Source organism: Nipponia nippon, unplaced genomic scaffold (assembly GCF_047370975.1).
Source record: "Nipponia nippon isolate SJK-2023a ecotype South Korea unplaced genomic scaffold, ASM4737097v1 scaffold_5, whole genome shotgun sequence".
Taxonomy (NCBI): domain Eukaryota; kingdom Metazoa; phylum Chordata; class Aves; order Pelecaniformes; family Threskiornithidae; genus Nipponia; species Nipponia nippon.
Window position 1 is genome coordinate 18,287,199 of NW_028262369.1, and position 17,189 is coordinate 18,304,387.

The following is a 17,189-nucleotide window of genomic DNA, read 5'->3' on the forward strand; positions in this document are numbered from 1 at the left end:
CGCCCCGCCCCGCCGCGCGCGCGGGCTGCCGGGAACGGCGGCGGCAGCGCCCCCTAGCGGCCGGTGGCGGCCCCGGTACGGCGCGGTAAGCAGGCACGGAGCGGTTCCAAAGCAAAGAGGTTTAATGGCGTTGCAAACACCGGAGCCCCGCAGAGCCCCGGCTCAGACACCCCCCCACCCCCCCGCCCCGCCAGCCCTCTCGTCAGGCCGCCCCCGGCTGGGGCTGCCGGTACCGGTAGAGGCAAACAGTCCCGTCCCGCTGCCCGGCCAGCAGGCAGGCGCTGGTGGTGGCCCAACGGGCCAGCGCCCAGCTCCCCTCCGGGTCCGGGGGCAGCAGGGCCGTGCAGCGTCCCAGCAGCAGGTCCCAGACGGCGATGGCTCCCGACGTCAGCACGGCTGTGGCAGAAGCATCCTTCACGTCACCCTCCAGGTACCTAGGGCGGTACAACACACAACGGCCACAGTTTCCTTCGTGAAAACACTATCGCATCGTTTTTAAATTACTTTTTCACATAGGAAATGAATCAGCAAATTTGAGCCAACCGTGGGACGCCAGGCTACGTCACCTGTTGAATTTTCAGTGCACCTGAGAACGAAGGATGTCAAGACAATCCTTCCGCAGCCTCAGTACGTACTTGAAAATTGTTCGGTAAGCCCAGATCTCAAGCCGCTAATATTTGTGCACAGAGGAAGCGATGAGGGATGTAAGCGCATTGCAAGGCTGAGCCTTAACCAGCTTAGTCTTCAAAACGCAAGACATAGGAAGGAAAAGGTCATCTGACTGCAAGCAGCTGCTTAACATAAATAAACCTAGCGAAGCGCTCTGCAACAGCACGCAGGCTCCGAACGTCTCGCTCGCAGACATCTTCTCGGGGTTTTTGCCTGGGGAGTTTGCCTGATGAACCCCGTTAGAGCATTTCCACAATCACTTTGTGGGGGGGAGAAAGACAAAAGCGTAAGCACACGGAAAATCCGTGCTCCCGTTCGTCAGCGGAGCTCCGGTGAGCGGAGCCCCTCGCCGCGCGGTGAGGCCGGCGGCTCAGAGGTCAGCGCGCAGGATGGCGCAGGAAGCGGGCAGGAAGCAGCCAACACCCTCGCCCCGTTCCAGCCCCCGTACAGGACAAACGGCAGCGACGGATGCAGCCTCCTTATCATCGGCAAGATGGCAAATGGATCCTTGCCAGCAGCGCTACTCAGCTCATTAAGCGATTCTCCCCCGAAACCACCTCGAAGGAGTCACGAAGCCAGCACGCAGAGTCCCCGCGGTACCTGCCTTCCAGCATGCCCAGGTGGGAGGGAGGAGAACATCACTCCCCTGCTCCTGGCTGTTTTGGGGTTGAACGCTATCACGCGGAACGCGGGGTTTCCACAGGACTCACTCTCTTTGGCATGTGGATGACTTAAAACAACAAACAGAAGGCCCTGATATACAGAGGAAAAATACATCACTAAAAACAACAGCAAAAGGGGAAAAACCCACAGAATTTTCCAAAAATTAATTGCTACATTCTCTCTATAATCAGAGCCCCATGGACAGTGATGAATTACTTTTACTGAATAAAATAGAAACGGTTTACTTTCCTTATCAAATTAGATAAAAACCAAAGCAGCTGCTGACTGATAAGGGCTGATGCGATACAGCAGAATGACAGCTCAGTGACCCAATGGATTTATGCTCTTATCTTTCTGCCTGAAAAAGCTAAACTTGCTGTAGGATGAGGTGACATTTCAAGTAAAATTTCTGGGCCTCATTTTAATCCCTAGCAGCTTATAAATTTCACAAGAACGCCATGCAAACCAGCACAGCTGAAAACAGCGGCGGCTCTCAGAACAGCCACAGGCCAGCACGAAAGACACTGGATGGAGACTTCCTCAGAATATCTAAAGAGCCTGACTCAAGCCATCATTATTGGACAAGACATTCTTGTCCCAAAAGGTTAAATGCTCACTGAAAACAATCAAATCCTTGATAAACTACAAAAATCCATCTGGAATCACAGCACAGGTGGAAGCAAGTGGGAAAGAATCATTAGTATGAATCTTGGTTTTAAACAGTTGATATCCTCGGGGGTATATGTAAATAACCACTTCAAATCGGTTTTCTGACAACGGCAGTGTGCCATCACCACGCTGGCAGCTACCCACTTGTGAGATGGAAGAGACTTACCCAGCACCAGCACTGGGCAACAGTACTTCTGCTTCCCACGTCCAAGATGCTGCTGCTTTGGAATACGCTTTGATGCATCACTTATTTTATTAGTACACTGCAGAAAGCCAAGAATTCGAGGTAGCCGGTGTGGCTTATTTCTCCTAGTTACCCTGTTTTCCTTTGAAATACCTTCAGGGTATCTAAATAGAGCTGATATTTCAATCCACTCTAGAAACCCTAATCCTTTAAGTCCCCACCATAGTTAGTCAGTGCAGTCCATGCATAAACTGCGTGTCATATTTCACATACGTACAGAGTCAGAATATGCTCTATGGCAGATGGAAGCCGGGTAGGAATAACCAACATGCATCTTCTTCAGGAGCTGGCCTGTTTTCAGATTCCTGCAGTTGGTGAAAATACAAATTCTGACTGCATTTCCATCCTCTATCTGTTATTTTCTAATCATAGTTACACCGCTATGCAAGACAGACACATTTTTGGTTTCACATAAACCAACAAGAGGCCACAGGAAGAGATGTAATGAATATGATGCAAAAGCAAGTGGAATTACAGCAGCACAGTTCATTCACTACCCAACTGTATAGAAGTTAAAGTGCCAGACTGCAGGCCCTTTGACAATTCTCATTGCACAGGCAAATCAGCTGCCAACCAATGCCCCTATATAACGTCTGCAGCTAGCTGTTACAGCCACCACGTATACCTGCAAGATATATCATTTAATTGCAAAGGAAACACTGACCAAACAACAATGCTGTTCACTGCAGTGGTGCCAACCAAGGCGTCTCTCATTCCTTCTACTTCAGCAAAAGCTAAAACAGTTTCTTCAGGGGCCATCAAAGTTTGTCCGTCCTTGCTCCTGAATAGCAGATTAGCAAGTGAGAAAAGGCAGTCACAATAATGTGTTCTGTACTCAGCACATCTCCAGAAAGAAGAGGAACCTGACACTTTGCTACATCTGAGATGTCTCCTTACTTTTCTTCCACCTGTCACACCGAGACCACCCCCAAAACCAGCAGACTCACCTTCCCGTCTCTGAAAGCGATACTATTTCCACTTGCTGCTCTTGCACGGTCCTGCTGCTGCTGACCAGCCTCCTGTCCTTTAGCCCAAGAACAGCTTTTATATTTCCAGTTTTTACTAGCGATTGCTTGAATGAGTCATTCTCAGAAGAATAAAGCAAGAGCCTAAATTAAGAGAAAAGTATGCCTAATGACAGAAGGAAGCATAACTCAAACATGCCATAGCATATAAAAATAAGCATATGTTTAAACAGTCTACCACCTCTAGGGGCGAATAAGCAAATCTTTATAGTTGATTTTTAGAAATCCCTTCCATATTTTCCAACTGTTAGAGCAACTGAGAAAGTGACACATTAGTAAGAGAGAATTTCAACCACTGCACAAGAGGAGAGTTAAGCTACAGCTATTCAGGGTGCAAAGCGCTAGTAAGAAACAAATACAACACCTTATTTCTCCAATCTCCAAATCTCCCAATGCTATACACACGAGATTACAGGTGTCTGGCAGAGGAACGATCTGTATTACAGGAATCTAGGAGAGCAAAACAAGAATTCAGTGTCACCCACAATACCCCTTTGACTTCATTCCCATTTTCTAGAGTGTTTCAAGTAAAATGATATGGAGCAGAACTACTTTTCAGATCCCTCTGAAGAAGCACATTTAGATTAACAGCTGAACTCTCGGCTGACTGTTTACCTAATTAAACAATCCCTGTTGATATAAGAGACAAAAAGTGTCTCCAGGGAGCGTAAGGGGAAAGAGCACAAGTCAGTGGCTGTAGTGCAACCACCATTCAGTACATGAAGTAACAAATTCCAGCAGATAGCATGTGACTGTACAAGCTACTGGCCTTCTCCATCAGCAGTGCAAATCATTCCCCTCTGTTGCCTGATGGAATGAAAAATTTATGCCACCTAAAGAACTTACCTTGCACCCAAGACTGCAGGCTCCTTGTATCTTGGGAACTAACACGCTGGGATGAGAATGTTGTCCTAAATTCTAGAAATAAGGATTGTGTTCGTACCTCTCTGAGCTGCCAGGTATAGACCTTTCCCCAGTGGTCGGATGCCAGAGGTTTCCACAGGGAGACAGAACTCTCACAAGCAGTCACCACGTACAGCTCTCTGCCGCCAGCTGCGTCCCACCACACGGTACTCACATCCACAGCGCAGGAACTTGAAGAATCCTGTCCAAAACAAAACAGCGCTGGTTTTCTTCTGACAGACATGGTTACCTAACCTGGAGGTTCAGCCTGAGAAAAACGCTTGACATTCAGTGTGATGAGAATTTGAGGCTAAAACTTAACGCTTACAATGTTTAATTTTGAGTAAAGTGCCAGTAGGGCACCAAGGAAAGCAAGCCTGGTGGGTTTCACCCTCAGAGCAGCAAATACATTGGTGCACTTCACAAAAATCACTTGTCATTTGAAACGACAGGGACCTGGCAGAGCCCAGAGCTGGGAGAGGACTGGGGGTACCACGACACAGCCACAACAAAGCCCGAGTGCCACCTACCTTCAGTCACGCACTTGCTTCCCTTGTTGCACAAACGGGAGACAGGACTTGCAGCAGCACAGACTGAGTTTAAAACTGAACAAAGCAAGGGCCTTTTCTTCCTCGTACAAAAGTTTTCAGCTTCAGCCATGTTATTGTTGGCTGGTTATGCTAACCCCCCAGGCTTGCTTCTGGAGCAAAACTTTGCGCTTTGGTTTGGAAAAGCTAGAGATGACCCAGGCCCCGGCAGGCTCATTTGGAGTTCAGTGGGCTTTCCCACAGATGTTGCTTCCTTGCCTGCCAACCGTTCTCTACCCCCTACAAGCCAGAGAACAGTGGAAGGACACCACTGCAGGAAGAAGACGCGATGGCTCAGCTGTGCAAACAGTCCTGGGCAAGATTTGCCTTGGTCATGGCGTGTACAAGCAAGGCTCCGTTCCAGAAGGGTGCGAACATCAACACATCTATTTGGCAGTGCTGTAGTCCCTCACAAAATTTGTTCCTTACTGAGTTACTTAGTGCCTGAAATGGTGACAGGAGGCCACTGGAGCCACTGGGCAGGCAACAGGGGTACAAAGGCTGAGATTATTTTACCTGAGGCTGAAGAAAAATGCAGCACTTGTGTTTGTTAAGACATTTGCATGTGTTTAGACATTCATTATTCAGAAACAAACACTGAAATCCTTTATCAGGCAAAAGGAGATACACAGCAATCTAACCTTTCAGCATGCTTTACCACAAGTGAAGACAGAACTGATCAAATTAGACAGCAAACTATTTTGTTCAACTAGCCATTCTGCATTTTTTATTGCATTTTTGTTAAACTTGGTATTAAAGAGCTGCTACTGACTCAGCAAACAATTATCTGACATTATCCCACCTTTAGCTTTGATACAAGCTGCAAGCTCTCCTCTCTCAGGCTGTCAAGCAGTGCTGGCGTCAACTGTTCTGCTACATCTTTTTTCTGTACAAACAAGTAAAGAATGAGGATAATTCAACTTTGAAATTACATTCAGCACCTGCAAGAATGAGGCAGAAGTGTGCATGCAGTTGTTGGAGAGCCATGGTAGGAGCACCTCTTTTTGTACTTGCATGTGTTTGAAAAACAAGAGATCCCAGACAGGTTATTTCCTGGTTTCACCTGAAAACTGTCTTTTACCGCCGCTTTGCATCTCTCAGCCCTCAGAGACAAATCATTCTCTCAGTACCCATCCCGCATGTGGGTCATTTAATCTCCTTTACCAAATCCTAGCTGAAAATTTTCCTTAAGGTAGACCAACACCATGTGGGTACCAGAAACTTTTTGTTCATATACACGTTTCAAACGTGCATCCTGCAATAAGCACTGAAACCCACATCTCCAGTGTCATCAAGCAGGATTTTAAAGAATTTGCTCTTGAGGTCAAAAGACCTTAGGCAACAGACGAAAACCAAATATTTACTAAGTCAGCTAAAAACCAGCATGCAGGGCTGGCATGCAAAGAGATCTTTCCCCTGAAGTCAGGTGAGACTCTGGAAAAGGGCATTCGCCCACAAAACCACTGGCTTCGTACCCTTGGTAAAGAGGCCAGCTTGTTACCTGTTCAGGAGAAGCTCTGCAGGATCTCTGCTCTTTGCTCTCTGACTGCTGATGCTTCTCCAAGGCCACAGCCTCATCAGATTTATTATCGGGACCTCTTTCAGCTTCTAAGAGAAACGTTGTACCTTGTTCCTCCTCTTTTCTAGCAGATCCTGCACCACAGCTGTCCAAGTGCAGTGGAATGGCAGACTCTTTGCATTCCCTGCCATCCACGACCTGGGCAGATGCTTCTTTGGAGGAATGCAGGCTTGCTTCCGAGGGAGGTACAGAAGGTGTATTGGGGAAGACCTCACTGCGTACTGATGGTAAAACAGCTGGGGTTGCACCCACGACAGGGAAAACGGATGAGGAAATCTGAGACTCGGGCTGAGTGGGAGCACCAGCTAAGACAGTCCCCACGGGAGTAAATAGCAATTCATGGGTGGAAAGTTCCTCCTTGGAAGCTGGGCTTTCTAAGTGAGGTAACTCGGGCAATCCATTTTTGAAAGGCGAAATCAAATTACTTTTGAGACTTTTTTCTTCCGGATTCATTTGTGCATCTTGTATGTCCTCTGAAGCCACACCATCTCCAAACACACTAGGAACAAAAACCTCCAAGTCATTCACAGGGGAAGATTCTAATTTCTCAAGTTTTAGTAGTCCAAATTCCTCATCCGGTAAGTGAAAGTCTCTGATACCCAGTCTGGAGGCCAGCCACTGGAGACTGCGGAAGGAGAAGAGAGAGCCGCAAGTACTGGGGTCCATAGCAGGGAGGCCAAGAGAAGGAGGAGCCTCTGAACCCGTTGGATAGCTACATCCTCTTTTGCTCTCATCTAGACAAAGAAAAACACAAGAATACAAGAGAGAACATCACATCATAAAATAGCCAGCAACTAGGCTTTTCAGAATCTCTCATCCAGAGGGTCACTCTAATCTATTTTCATAAGGGAGGGGGAGAAGGCACCATATCCATCTTTAAGACATGGAAGTGGCACTTTTCTGGAAAGACATTACACTCTGCAATTGCTCTGCATCAAGCCTTTGGCTAAAATATCATTGCCAAACACTGCCAGAATTGACCACGTGCTTGGTCAGTTTCTTTTGTTTGTTTTTTCTCCCAACACTTTCTCTTTTCACAACATTCACAGACCCTCAGACTGTAATGCTACTCTTTGTGTTTCACACCTGTCAGCACTAAAAAAACCCACTATCCTTAATATGCAGACTTAGTTGGAGAAAAAGATTTACATCCGTTTGCTGGAAAATCAGGCCCAGTGTGCACAACATTCGCTCCAACAGCAGAGCCAGCTTATGAAGTTCTCAGCCCTGCTCCTCATCCATGCACTGCTGTTCACTCCCCGTCACTGTGCTGAAGCAGAAGTTTCTGGAATTGTTCAAGGAACATGGGCACCACAATGATCTAAAGTTTTTAAAAATCTCTCTTTGTTTAAAAAAATAATAGTTAACCCATGTCAGATTTTCTTGAATAAGAAAATATGGCAGGGCGTGAACACCAGTGAATGAACTCACTGGGACGTTTCCCTGCTTCGCTCCCGGGCTGTAGTTTTAGGGAGTGCTTATATTTGATGAAGTTACCTTTTGAGACTTGACTGGCTCTCCGTCTTGCAGAGGAACGCAGGGAGCGGCGTGGAGGGACATTAATCGCTAGGAGCTGCTCAGCCCTGCAGACTCCTTGCACGTGCTGATTCTTAACATGCTCCACTGGATGTTTATCAGCCTGACGCACAGTTAAGTTGGCTTCCAGATCTCCTGTATAGCTGGCAAAAGTTTCATTCCCTGGGTTCAGAGAATCGCTGTTCTGAAGTGGATTTTGAACCGGTTCTAACAGAGCCTTACAGCATTTGCCAAGCACTTGGCTTCCTCCAGGAGGAGGATCAGCACTTGTTGGCTGTATAGCGCCAGTCACTTCTGTCTCCCCAGACCCAAGAGCTACAGCAGCAGACAACCTTCTCTCATCTGAAGATGATTTTTCAAGATTAGCCTCACAGTTTTCCTTTTCACTCTGACACTCATTTGACAGCAGACTACTGCTTTCCCTCGTTGTTATGAGATCCAAACTCTCGATAAGTTCCTGTGACACTTGATGCACAGGGCGTTTGCAGGTAGACTTTCTTCTTCCCTTTTGTGTCCTCTGTGATTGTCTCTGATCTCGCCTTGTGCTAGTGATACTGTTTTGAGAAATCGATCCAAGTGAAGTGCTGCTACCACTGGATGCAGGAAGAGATTTTTGAGGACTACTTGAATTTGCTGGATCATTTTCTGCACCAAGAAAAGGTAACGGCACGACCCCTGACTCTAAATCATTTTCAACTCTTTCTTGGGAGGGCCGATCTGAATTTGCATCTTTCTGCTTGCACTTACTTCGCTGACCTTTCTTGCTTCTGCCCAGCTGGCTGAGAATGACAGCATCGAGGTCCACTTTCCTCTGGCAATTAGACATGCGTCGAGTTGTCCTGACATAGTATTCAACTGGAAAGAGAAGACCTTCAACCACCGTGCAAGAGTTCAGTGCGCTTTCAGGAGCTGTCAACTTTTCTGGATGAGAACGTTTTGACTGAATTTCAAGCTGTTGATTCTCTAACAGTTCTTCAGCATTGCCCAGAGCAGGATCTGTAGGAAAGGGATTTAAGCTATTAGTGTCACCTTGATTTCCTTCATGGCTTTTGCTCTCATTAGTTATGGTGTTATTTCCGTCAGCAGGCAATACTTCATTTTCTGACATTAAATCCAAGAGCCTAAATAATTCTCCCTGGTCTTCACACATACTCTCACCATCCGTTTGTTTTATTATACTGGACGATTCTTTTCCTCCATCACCGCTGGCATCAAGTAAAACAGAGTCACCATTCTCTGAACACGGCCGTGCAGGCTCACAGTTATCAGGTGTGGCCACAGCACCTGGGGACTCAGGCTGCCAGACATCGCTGCTGTCCCTCAGCACACACAGGAACATCTCAGGCGCTCCTGGAGGGACACTGCCTTCGAGCATGTCTTGTACAACTCCTAACGCTGCATCGGGAGGAGTGAAGCTGTTTTCTTCTCTCTGCACAAGTGCTGGTCTGGATGCTCGTTGAGCATTTTCCTCAGTGTTTGAGAGACTGCTTCGCCTGAAGACTGGCGACCGAAGTTCCTCTGTACTAGCAATTTGATTTTTCACCATTTCATCAGCGTTGATTAGATGCACATCATGCACTGATTCCCTTTCCTCTGATACCAGAGCCTTTGTCCGTCTCCTCAGCTTCATCAAGCTTCTGGAGGTTTGGGTTTTTTTCTCCTCAGGGGCAGGCCTAATGATTCCACAGCACAGGTTTTCCTGGCTAGCCTGTATGCTTTCTGCCTGTGAACTGTCCTGCAGGCTAACCTCATTATTGGAGAATTCAGGAACGTGTTTAAATGTGACAGATGTTTTCTTCTCTGTGTCAAGATCAGAGGAGGTTTTAGTCTCTAACTGAGAGGTTTCATGTTTGTCAGCACTAGGAGATATGTTATCTTTAGAACCTGTGGGAAAAAATGTCATTTGCATAAAGTACTCCCAGCAAAGTCCTGTCCAAGAAAAACATCACACAGTAAAACTAGATGACTGTTAGGAGTGAAAGAGTGGGATCTTACAGTCGGGATCGGAGAGCACTGGTGACCTGGTGAGGGGGAAAGGAGATGTTATTGCAGGTCACGCTGCAGCAGCACGGGAAAGGCCAGGTGTGGGTATGGGGGGCAGCAGCTGTGGCAGCAGCTGCAGAGAGGGGACAGCGGAGCCAGGGGCGAGGGGGGCCAGCAGAGCTGGGGCCCATCCCCGGCTCGGCAGGATGGGCCGTGGGGGCACAGAAGGGCGATGGTGGCTGGGCCAGGCCCCCCGCCCGGGCGAGGGCCAGGGGGAGCACACGGCAGCCGGCGGGGCCCTCCGGGCGCTCCCGCCGACCCGCCCCGAAGCGGGAGGCCGCCCGCCGGCTCCTACCTGCGGGGCTCCGCTCCCGCCGGCCTCCTTCCGCCGCCGTGCCCCGGCCGTGGCTCCGGGCTCGCTCGGCTCGCCGCGCCCGCTGCGGACACAACACCGGCGCAGGGCTGGGACCGGGCCCCCGGCACCTCCTCCCGCGCCCGGCCGGGCCAGGCCAAGCCCCGCCGGCGGCCCCGGCCCCGGCCCTGCCCGCTCACCCGCAGCCGGCTGACGGTCTCGCTGTACTCCCTCCGCAGCAGCGCCAGCTTCTCCCTCAGCTGCAAGACACAACGCACCGGGCTGGCACCGCCGCGCCCGCCACCCCGGGCCTCGCTCGGTGCCGCCCGGCCCCGTACCTTCTCCTTCTCGGCGCCGCTGAGAGCCCCGCCGCCCGCCGCCTCCGGTCCCTCCATGGCCGCCTCCGGCGGGAAGCGCGCGGCGCGCGAGCGGTGCGTGCCCATGGCAACCGGGCCGCCGTAGGCCGCGGCGGAAGTGCTGGCTGGCGGAGGGAAGTGACGTGCCGGAAGCCGGGAGTGGCTGTGCGGAAGCGGCGGCGCCATGGAGCTGAGCGAGATGCTCTACAACAAGTCCGAGTACATCGAGACGGTGCGGGGCGGCCGGGGGGGCCGGGGTCGGGGCCGGCCGAGGGAGCCGAGTCTGAGCCGCTGGGGCGTCGGGGCGCGGGAGGCGGCCGCGGGCTGGGAGCGGCCGCGGTGACCCGCCCCTTCTCCCCGCAGGCGTCCGGCAATAAGGTGAGCCGACAGTCCGTGCTGTGCGGCAGCCAGAACATCGTTCTCAACGGCAAGGTAGGCGGCGGAGCGGGGGCTGCGGCGTGCCCCCGCCCCGGTACCTCGTTCCGCCCAGCAGCTCGGGTGGGTGAGCGGGAGGGGAGCGCGGCCAAGCCGCGGGGTCCCTGTCACCACCGCGGCAGCACCCGCGCTGCTCTGCTCTCCGCTGGCCACCGCTGTCGGCCCCGTGGTACCAGAGCTCTGCTCTCCGAGAACGCAAACAGAGCTTCCTCTGCGTGTGAGCCGATCGCGGTGCTTTTATCCACGCCACAACGTATTTCTGTTTGTGCTTAAGCCTCGTGTTGCGTATGGGCTGACTTTGTGCAGCTCACTGGCACGGCGGGGGCACAACTGGCACTTCCAGGCTCCTGTGCGTTTGCTTTGTTCTCACTTTTCTTTTGACTAAGAGAATCCTCTGTAAGGTAACGTAATCTTGCTGGAGTGGCCTGACCTCTGCGCGAGTCTGTATAGTAACTGGTAACACAGGTAGAAACTGGAGCTCATTTATCTCTCTTTTCTTCTCCAGACAATAGTCATGAATGACTGCATCATCCGTGGTGACCTGGCAAACGTACGGGTTGGACGACACTGCGTGGTGAAAAGCCGCAGTGTGATTAGACCGCCCTTCAAGAAGTTTAGTAAAGGGTAAGAGGTCCCCTCCCTTTACGGAACATGAAGATAAAATCTGTATGTTTAAGAAAATATATCAGCTTGGCTGAGATCTGTATTCGGAGGGCTGTGTTCCTTTTGCAGCACTTGGCAGGTTTAGAGGGACATATTTCTGCAATTTCGTCAAATTTTCAGCTTTGCTTTGAGGGTTAGCGTTCCCTTCAGACCACAATATGGAAAGGCTGGGATATGTTAAAATAGCTAAGTGAAGAACGTGTTTCACTTGTTCTTTGTTTATTCACACCGTCTTGCTGTTGTGCATTTGGGTCATCCTTTAGAAAGAGATGAGAAAAGACCAGCTGCTGTTCAATCTTCCTTAGCATCAGATGTACCTCTGGTAATCCAGCTGGGAACGGGAGACTCCACAGTGTGATTTTGGGTCTAACGGTGTCGTGGGTCAGTCTGTCTGTTGTACATCTGAACAAATAACTCTCCTGTCACAGGGTGGCTTTTTTCCCTCTCCACATTGGTGATCATGTCTTTATAGAAGAGGACTGTGTTGTCAACGCAGCCCAGATTGGCTCCTATGTCCACATAGGCAAGAACTGTGTCATCGTGAGTGCTGTTTCTCTGTCTTTCCTTTAAACTCTTGAGTACTGGTGAGGTGTTGTGACAACAGTGGAAAGGTATCCGCACCAGCTGGCCGGAGTAAGCATACTTACTCTGTGCTGTTCCTTTCTCCTCCTTTTCCTTCTCCACAGAAAGTAGTGCTTTCAGTTTTGCTATTCGGTGATAGCGGGTTCAGCTGACCGCTGTTGGGAGAATCTGTCCCAACAATATTGTGCTTAATGGGACTGTCCAGGAAAGACAGCCTTTCCACAAAGTACAAGTGGAACTGAGTTTCTATGCAAATAATGCAAAATATAGTCAAGGTTGCTGTCTGCTGAGTTAGAGAAGGCCTTGCTACCTTACTGCATGACTCCGGTTCTAGGTTCCAGTTTGCGCATTGACATGTGTTCATATGCAGCTGCCTGTGTTAGTCAAGAGCAAACGGACTTTTTTCCCTCAGAAAAGGAAAAAGTGAATTCTGTTGGGAAGAGCATTCAGTCAGGGTAAAGATTTATTCCCATGATGCCTTATACAGAATGTGTTTTGAGCAGTTAAATTTGTTGAAGTTTAGGTAACTTATCTGGACTAAGCAAAAGCATATAGTATTTTAAGTATAAACTTTACCTAATCTGTTTCAGGGTCGTAGATGCGTTTTGAAAGACTGCTGCAAAATATTAGACAACACAGTACTACCTCCGGAAACAGTAGTCCCACCTTTCACAGTCTTCTCAGGCTGCCCAGGTATGCTCCCTCTAACTTTACTTGCACAGAAGTGTGGATAACGTGGATATTCTTATTTTAAAATGAGATTGCTATCGCAAAGTTGCCTATTAGCGTTTAGTGCCTAGAAATAAAGGTGTAGGGCACTTGGTGAACTGAAAAATGACAATTTTAACTTGTGAAACTTGCTGCTTTAGTGTATGCTAGGTAGCTGTGGCCATCCTGTACAGTAAGCAACACAGCTTTTCAGGCATCTACAACCCAGCAGGCATTAGGCTCTGGCAGAGGGAGCACTCGTCCTTCTGTGGTTTCTGGTTTTGCAGTTATTTCAGTGGTTCAAACTGTAGGAAGTCCAAGTGCTCATTATTCATATGTTAATAGGGGGGTAGGCACATTAAACTGAGGTATATGAATGTTTAGTTCCTGCCCATCGACCTGGCTGTGCCGGAGATCCCGTTGTACAAACTGCACGCTCCGTCGTTTCTCTTCTGATAGTGTTTTAGGGGGAGCAGTGGAAGCTGTTACAGGACCCAGCTGCAGCAGTCTGTCTGACGTCTGCCCCAGGGCGTACGATGGGAACGATCCTACTGTACTGCTGGACATGAGAGAAGAGCCCTTTGCTGCTCTATTAGTATTTACTTACAATTCAGTCAAAGTCACGGCTTTGAATGTTGAATATAAGCTTATTTCTGCTTTCTCCTGCAAGAACACTGATGGTCATACTCTTGTTCTTCTTCCAGGACTCTTCTCTGGGGAACTCCCGGAATGTACCCAGGAACTCATGATTGACGTTACAAAGAGCTATTACCAGAAGTTCTTGCCACTCACTCAGGTCTAGTAGCCCGTTTACCACGTTTCAGAGCAGTAAAGGCACGCAGGAGCGTTCTGGGGGCGGGGAGAGGGATGTTGTTCAGTGAGACCAGGGCACAGCCCTCCGCTGTTCCTGAGCACTTCTGAGTGTTCCTCAACACTAATGGTCTGGCCAAGCAGTCCCTTGTGAAAGCTGCTGTGTCATGTTGTTTAAACTTTGTATGCTCATTTGAATGTAATTCATTCCATCTTGTCTGAATTGTGCCATTAAATGTTCTGGAGCTAGGAAAGCTGATAGAATTCCCCTTAGGGCAGCACCTCCTCATTGCAGCTGGGGAACAAGGCAGAGTTGACAGCACATACTCTGCAGCCTAAGCCTGTCTTTCATGCCAGTTCTGTTCCTAACCCGAAGCAAGTGGGTTTACATTTGCTAGAAGCAATCTCCATCCTAGAACAGAAGTGCTGTATGGCTGATGTGCGTATTATGGGCAGTTACTTACCAGGGTTCATTAGATCTGGTGCTTTCCTTTGGAAAAATATTTGCTGCTCTATAGGTCTGCGTGTTGAGGTGGATGACCTCTTCCTTTCTTCCTGTGGACTGAGATTCCTTCCTGTAGGGACAGAGATATCGTTCATCATCCTGGGATTGGCTTTAGGACTTTTGGCTGACATTGAAACCTGTCTTTCTATGCCTTGCCTGACAGGACACTTCTTAGCTTTTAGCTCTCGAAGTAGACATTGGTCCTGTGCTCTCACCCATCACGCAGGCTTAGTGTTCTTGTGGCCGGTGCGTGTTCTACTTCCTGAACGTCGCAGACCTTAAAGAGCCAAAGGGCTTTGGAAAGAGGATTGCCATGTTACTCACAGAACAGCAGCAGAAAGTGGGTGATTAAAAGCAGAAACTGGAGGTGGGTGAGAGAATGCTGCAATTGTCCCCATCTATTACCCAGTATATATATTTGCAGAAAGCTCTTTGGTGCTTTTCTGCATTATAAAACTTAAGAAGGAGATTCAGACTTCTTGGAAAGAGTGAACATTTCATTTTGGACATGTAATAGAGCAGGAATAATTCTTGCTGGGAGCAGCTCTGTGAAAGTTGGAGACAGCTGACACTTGAGTGTACCTGACTCAGTACCAGACAACTGGCTAAAAATGAGTCTGCCTGCTCTGGTTGTGTTATATTAAAGCTTAGCGCCGTCCTCTAGCTTTTAAAACGGGCGCTTCTGCATGTTGTAGGGTAGCAGCTGGGGCCGAGGACACATATTAGTTACGTAATAGGTGTATGGCTGTGAGATCAGCAGCCCTGGAGCCTTCAGCTGTTCTGTATAATGCAAAGTACTGATACACCTTAAATAGCAAACAGCCGTACAAGTACTAAAGTGTGTAGTAACTACTGTTAACCAAATGTAAAACCACTGACTGGTTTGTTTGTATTTTTACTGTACATAAATTAAAGCCTCTTCAGTTGTTCAAGTGACTCAAGGTTGTGACTCGTCAAATCGAACTTGAGAGTAGAGTGAGGTTTCTGCTGTGCCTGGGCCCATGAGCTGCAGTCCCTTGTTCTGTGACTATTACAGGCTACTACTGACTATTACAGTGTCAGTGTGTTAAAAAAGTGAAGTACAGTGTGAAACAGCTACTTCTTTCTGCCTCTGAGCTGATGACTCACCCACGAGTGATTCCAGCATTGTTGTTTTATAACGGCTCTGATGCAGAGTGTCTTTGCTTCTATTCTTCATGCTGAAGCAAGAATCCTAAAGCCACCAGGGTGACTGTAAAATCCTCTCCTTGGCACTGAGATGTTAGGCACACCTATTTGGTACCGCAGCAGCTCTGGTAGCATTGCTTCAAGCACTTGAAAATGGCCTGCTTTTTGGGTCTAGCCATCCCAGATGGCACGAGTCCTTTCGCACCCAGGTAAAAAAGCAGGAGCTGGAGCCAGCTTCTCATGGCAGGGAGCGCAGCTGGGACAAGAAGATGAGATTCTGTGTTGAAGCTGCAACAACTGGGCTGGTACTGCTCTCCGATGCAGTGGGTCAGTTAGGTCATGTCCGTCTGGTTTCAACAGACAGTGGAGTGTTTTACTAGAAGCCCAGATTCAGCAGGACCGTTGTACCACCTCGTCCCATACTAGCTAGAAATACCTGTTCAATGGCAGCTGTGTTCCTTGAGTCCTCCTGAGGTGGGAGTGGAGACAAGCGCAGAAGGAAGCTGTGTTCTTCCTGCAATCTCGTGTGGGTTCAGGGGGATGTCCACGTGAAAGGCCCAGGCTCGCTGCTTTTTCTACCTACGCGAAAAAGCATTAGTGTTCCTTGCGTTTGTATTACAGGCAGCTTCCTAATTGACTTCAGTTTCCAAAAATGTTTAGTTCCCACTGTCCAGGATCTGTCTAGCCCCTGCAGAAGCCATTTACAGTGAGGGGCTATAGGAGGCCTCCCCCGTCGCAAGACCTGGCAGGTTTGGGGATTCTTGCAAGATTTCCTGCAAGTCCGATGTTTAGGGCTTTATGCTGCCACTCGCGAGCCCTGTTAACTTGCCATCAGCTGTCTCTTGAAACGTGGGAAGCCGCGCTGTCTTTGGTCAGGAGGGGGCTGTGTGTGCTGTGTTGCCATGGTGTCACTTCAAAGTTTTAACACCACATAGTACGTTTCACCGGGATCGCTTGATTAATGGCCGCAGTTGGGCAGTGTGAAGCTAGGCTGCTGGCGTGGGAGAGGGGCGGGAAGAGGTGGCTGCCAAATTAAGGGATGCGAGTTTGAGAGTGGGAGTGGGATGGCAGCTGGAAGAGCATTGCATTTCCACGATCACTTGAGCAGCACAGGTGTAGTGCACTGCCCGATACGGCACTGCAGTTACTTAGGCGTTTCTTGGCCTATTCTTCCTTCTAGCAGGCTGAGCCAGCCCTTCTGCCTTCATTAAAACCTCTTTTATTGTCTCTGTTAAGGTGGCCTCTGCCAGGGTCTAAAACCAACTCGCCACTGAAGATCTCAAACACTCAGCACTGTTAACATTCCTTAGATTTGGCCACTTTCTGAAGCATCCCTCTGACCTGGGCTCACCTCTACGCCTCTGCCAGCTCTGGGAAGACGAAGTGTCAGTGGGTTGCGGTGTGCTGCTGCAGCCCCGGGGGAATTACAGCTTTCTGATGGCAACGTTCAGTCTAGCGCAGCACATTAAAACGTGACTTCCAAGGGAGGGCTTTGCTGCATGGCCAGAGAGGAGCTGTAGGTGCATGGGGAAGCATGCCCCTCAGGGGGGGAAATTCCTTCTTTCAGGAATCTTGTACAAACAGTGATCCCTCCAAACGCTGAGTTGCTGTATTGCTTCATTGATCCCATATGCTTTACTCCAGTTTGCTCTGACCAAGCCTGCAGGCCACTCATATAGCAGGGCATTCAGGGTCCTCGGGAACAGACAGCGGGGGCTGCAGAACCCTTCTCTCCTTCGCTCTGTGTCCGCTG

At 49.3% G+C, this 17,189-nt stretch overlaps 2 protein-coding genes across 9 annotated transcripts; one reads left to right on the plus strand and one right to left on the minus strand.

Moving 5' to 3' along the window:
* Positions 1 to 5: 5 nt before the first annotated feature.
* Positions 6 to 10,767, minus strand: PALB2 (partner and localizer of BRCA2). Of its 7 annotated transcripts, XM_087734643.1 has the most exons (13): positions 10,549 to 10,686; positions 10,411 to 10,470; positions 10,214 to 10,295; positions 7,837 to 9,759; positions 6,262 to 7,073; positions 5,563 to 5,646; positions 4,214 to 4,375; positions 3,635 to 3,720; positions 3,193 to 3,354; positions 2,910 to 3,026; positions 2,463 to 2,550; positions 1,274 to 1,422; positions 6 to 434 (listed from the first exon to the last, which is right to left on the minus strand). In XM_087734643.1, the coding sequence occupies exons 1-13, from the start codon at positions 10,651 to 10,653 to the stop codon at positions 203 to 205; spliced, it is 4,062 nt and encodes a 1,353-aa protein (XP_087590769.1). In that variant the 5' UTR covers positions 10,654 to 10,686; the 3' UTR covers positions 6 to 202. The 7 variants fall into 7 exon arrangements, 4 of the variants coding, with proteins under 4 accessions (XP_087590769.1, XP_087590768.1, XP_087590770.1 ...); XM_087734642.1 differs by having other exon boundaries at positions 10,411 to 10,767; XM_087734646.1 differs by having other exon boundaries at positions 273 to 434; positions 1,270 to 1,422; positions 10,411 to 10,767.
* DCTN5 (dynactin subunit 5) lies at positions 10,711 to 17,039 on the plus strand. 2 transcript variants are annotated; one of them, XM_087734651.1, is made up of 7 exons: positions 10,711 to 10,798; positions 10,930 to 10,998; positions 11,507 to 11,625; positions 12,093 to 12,204; positions 12,837 to 12,939; positions 13,659 to 13,750; positions 16,673 to 17,039. In XM_087734651.1, the coding sequence occupies exons 1-7, from the start codon at positions 10,751 to 10,753 to the stop codon at positions 16,691 to 16,693; spliced, it is 564 nt and encodes a 187-aa protein (XP_087590777.1). In that variant the 5' UTR covers positions 10,711 to 10,750; the 3' UTR covers positions 16,694 to 17,039. The 2 variants fall into 2 exon arrangements, with proteins under 2 accessions (XP_087590777.1, XP_087590778.1); XM_087734652.1 differs by having other exon boundaries at positions 10,736 to 10,798; positions 10,930 to 10,944.
* Positions 17,040 to 17,189: the final 150 nt, after the last annotated feature.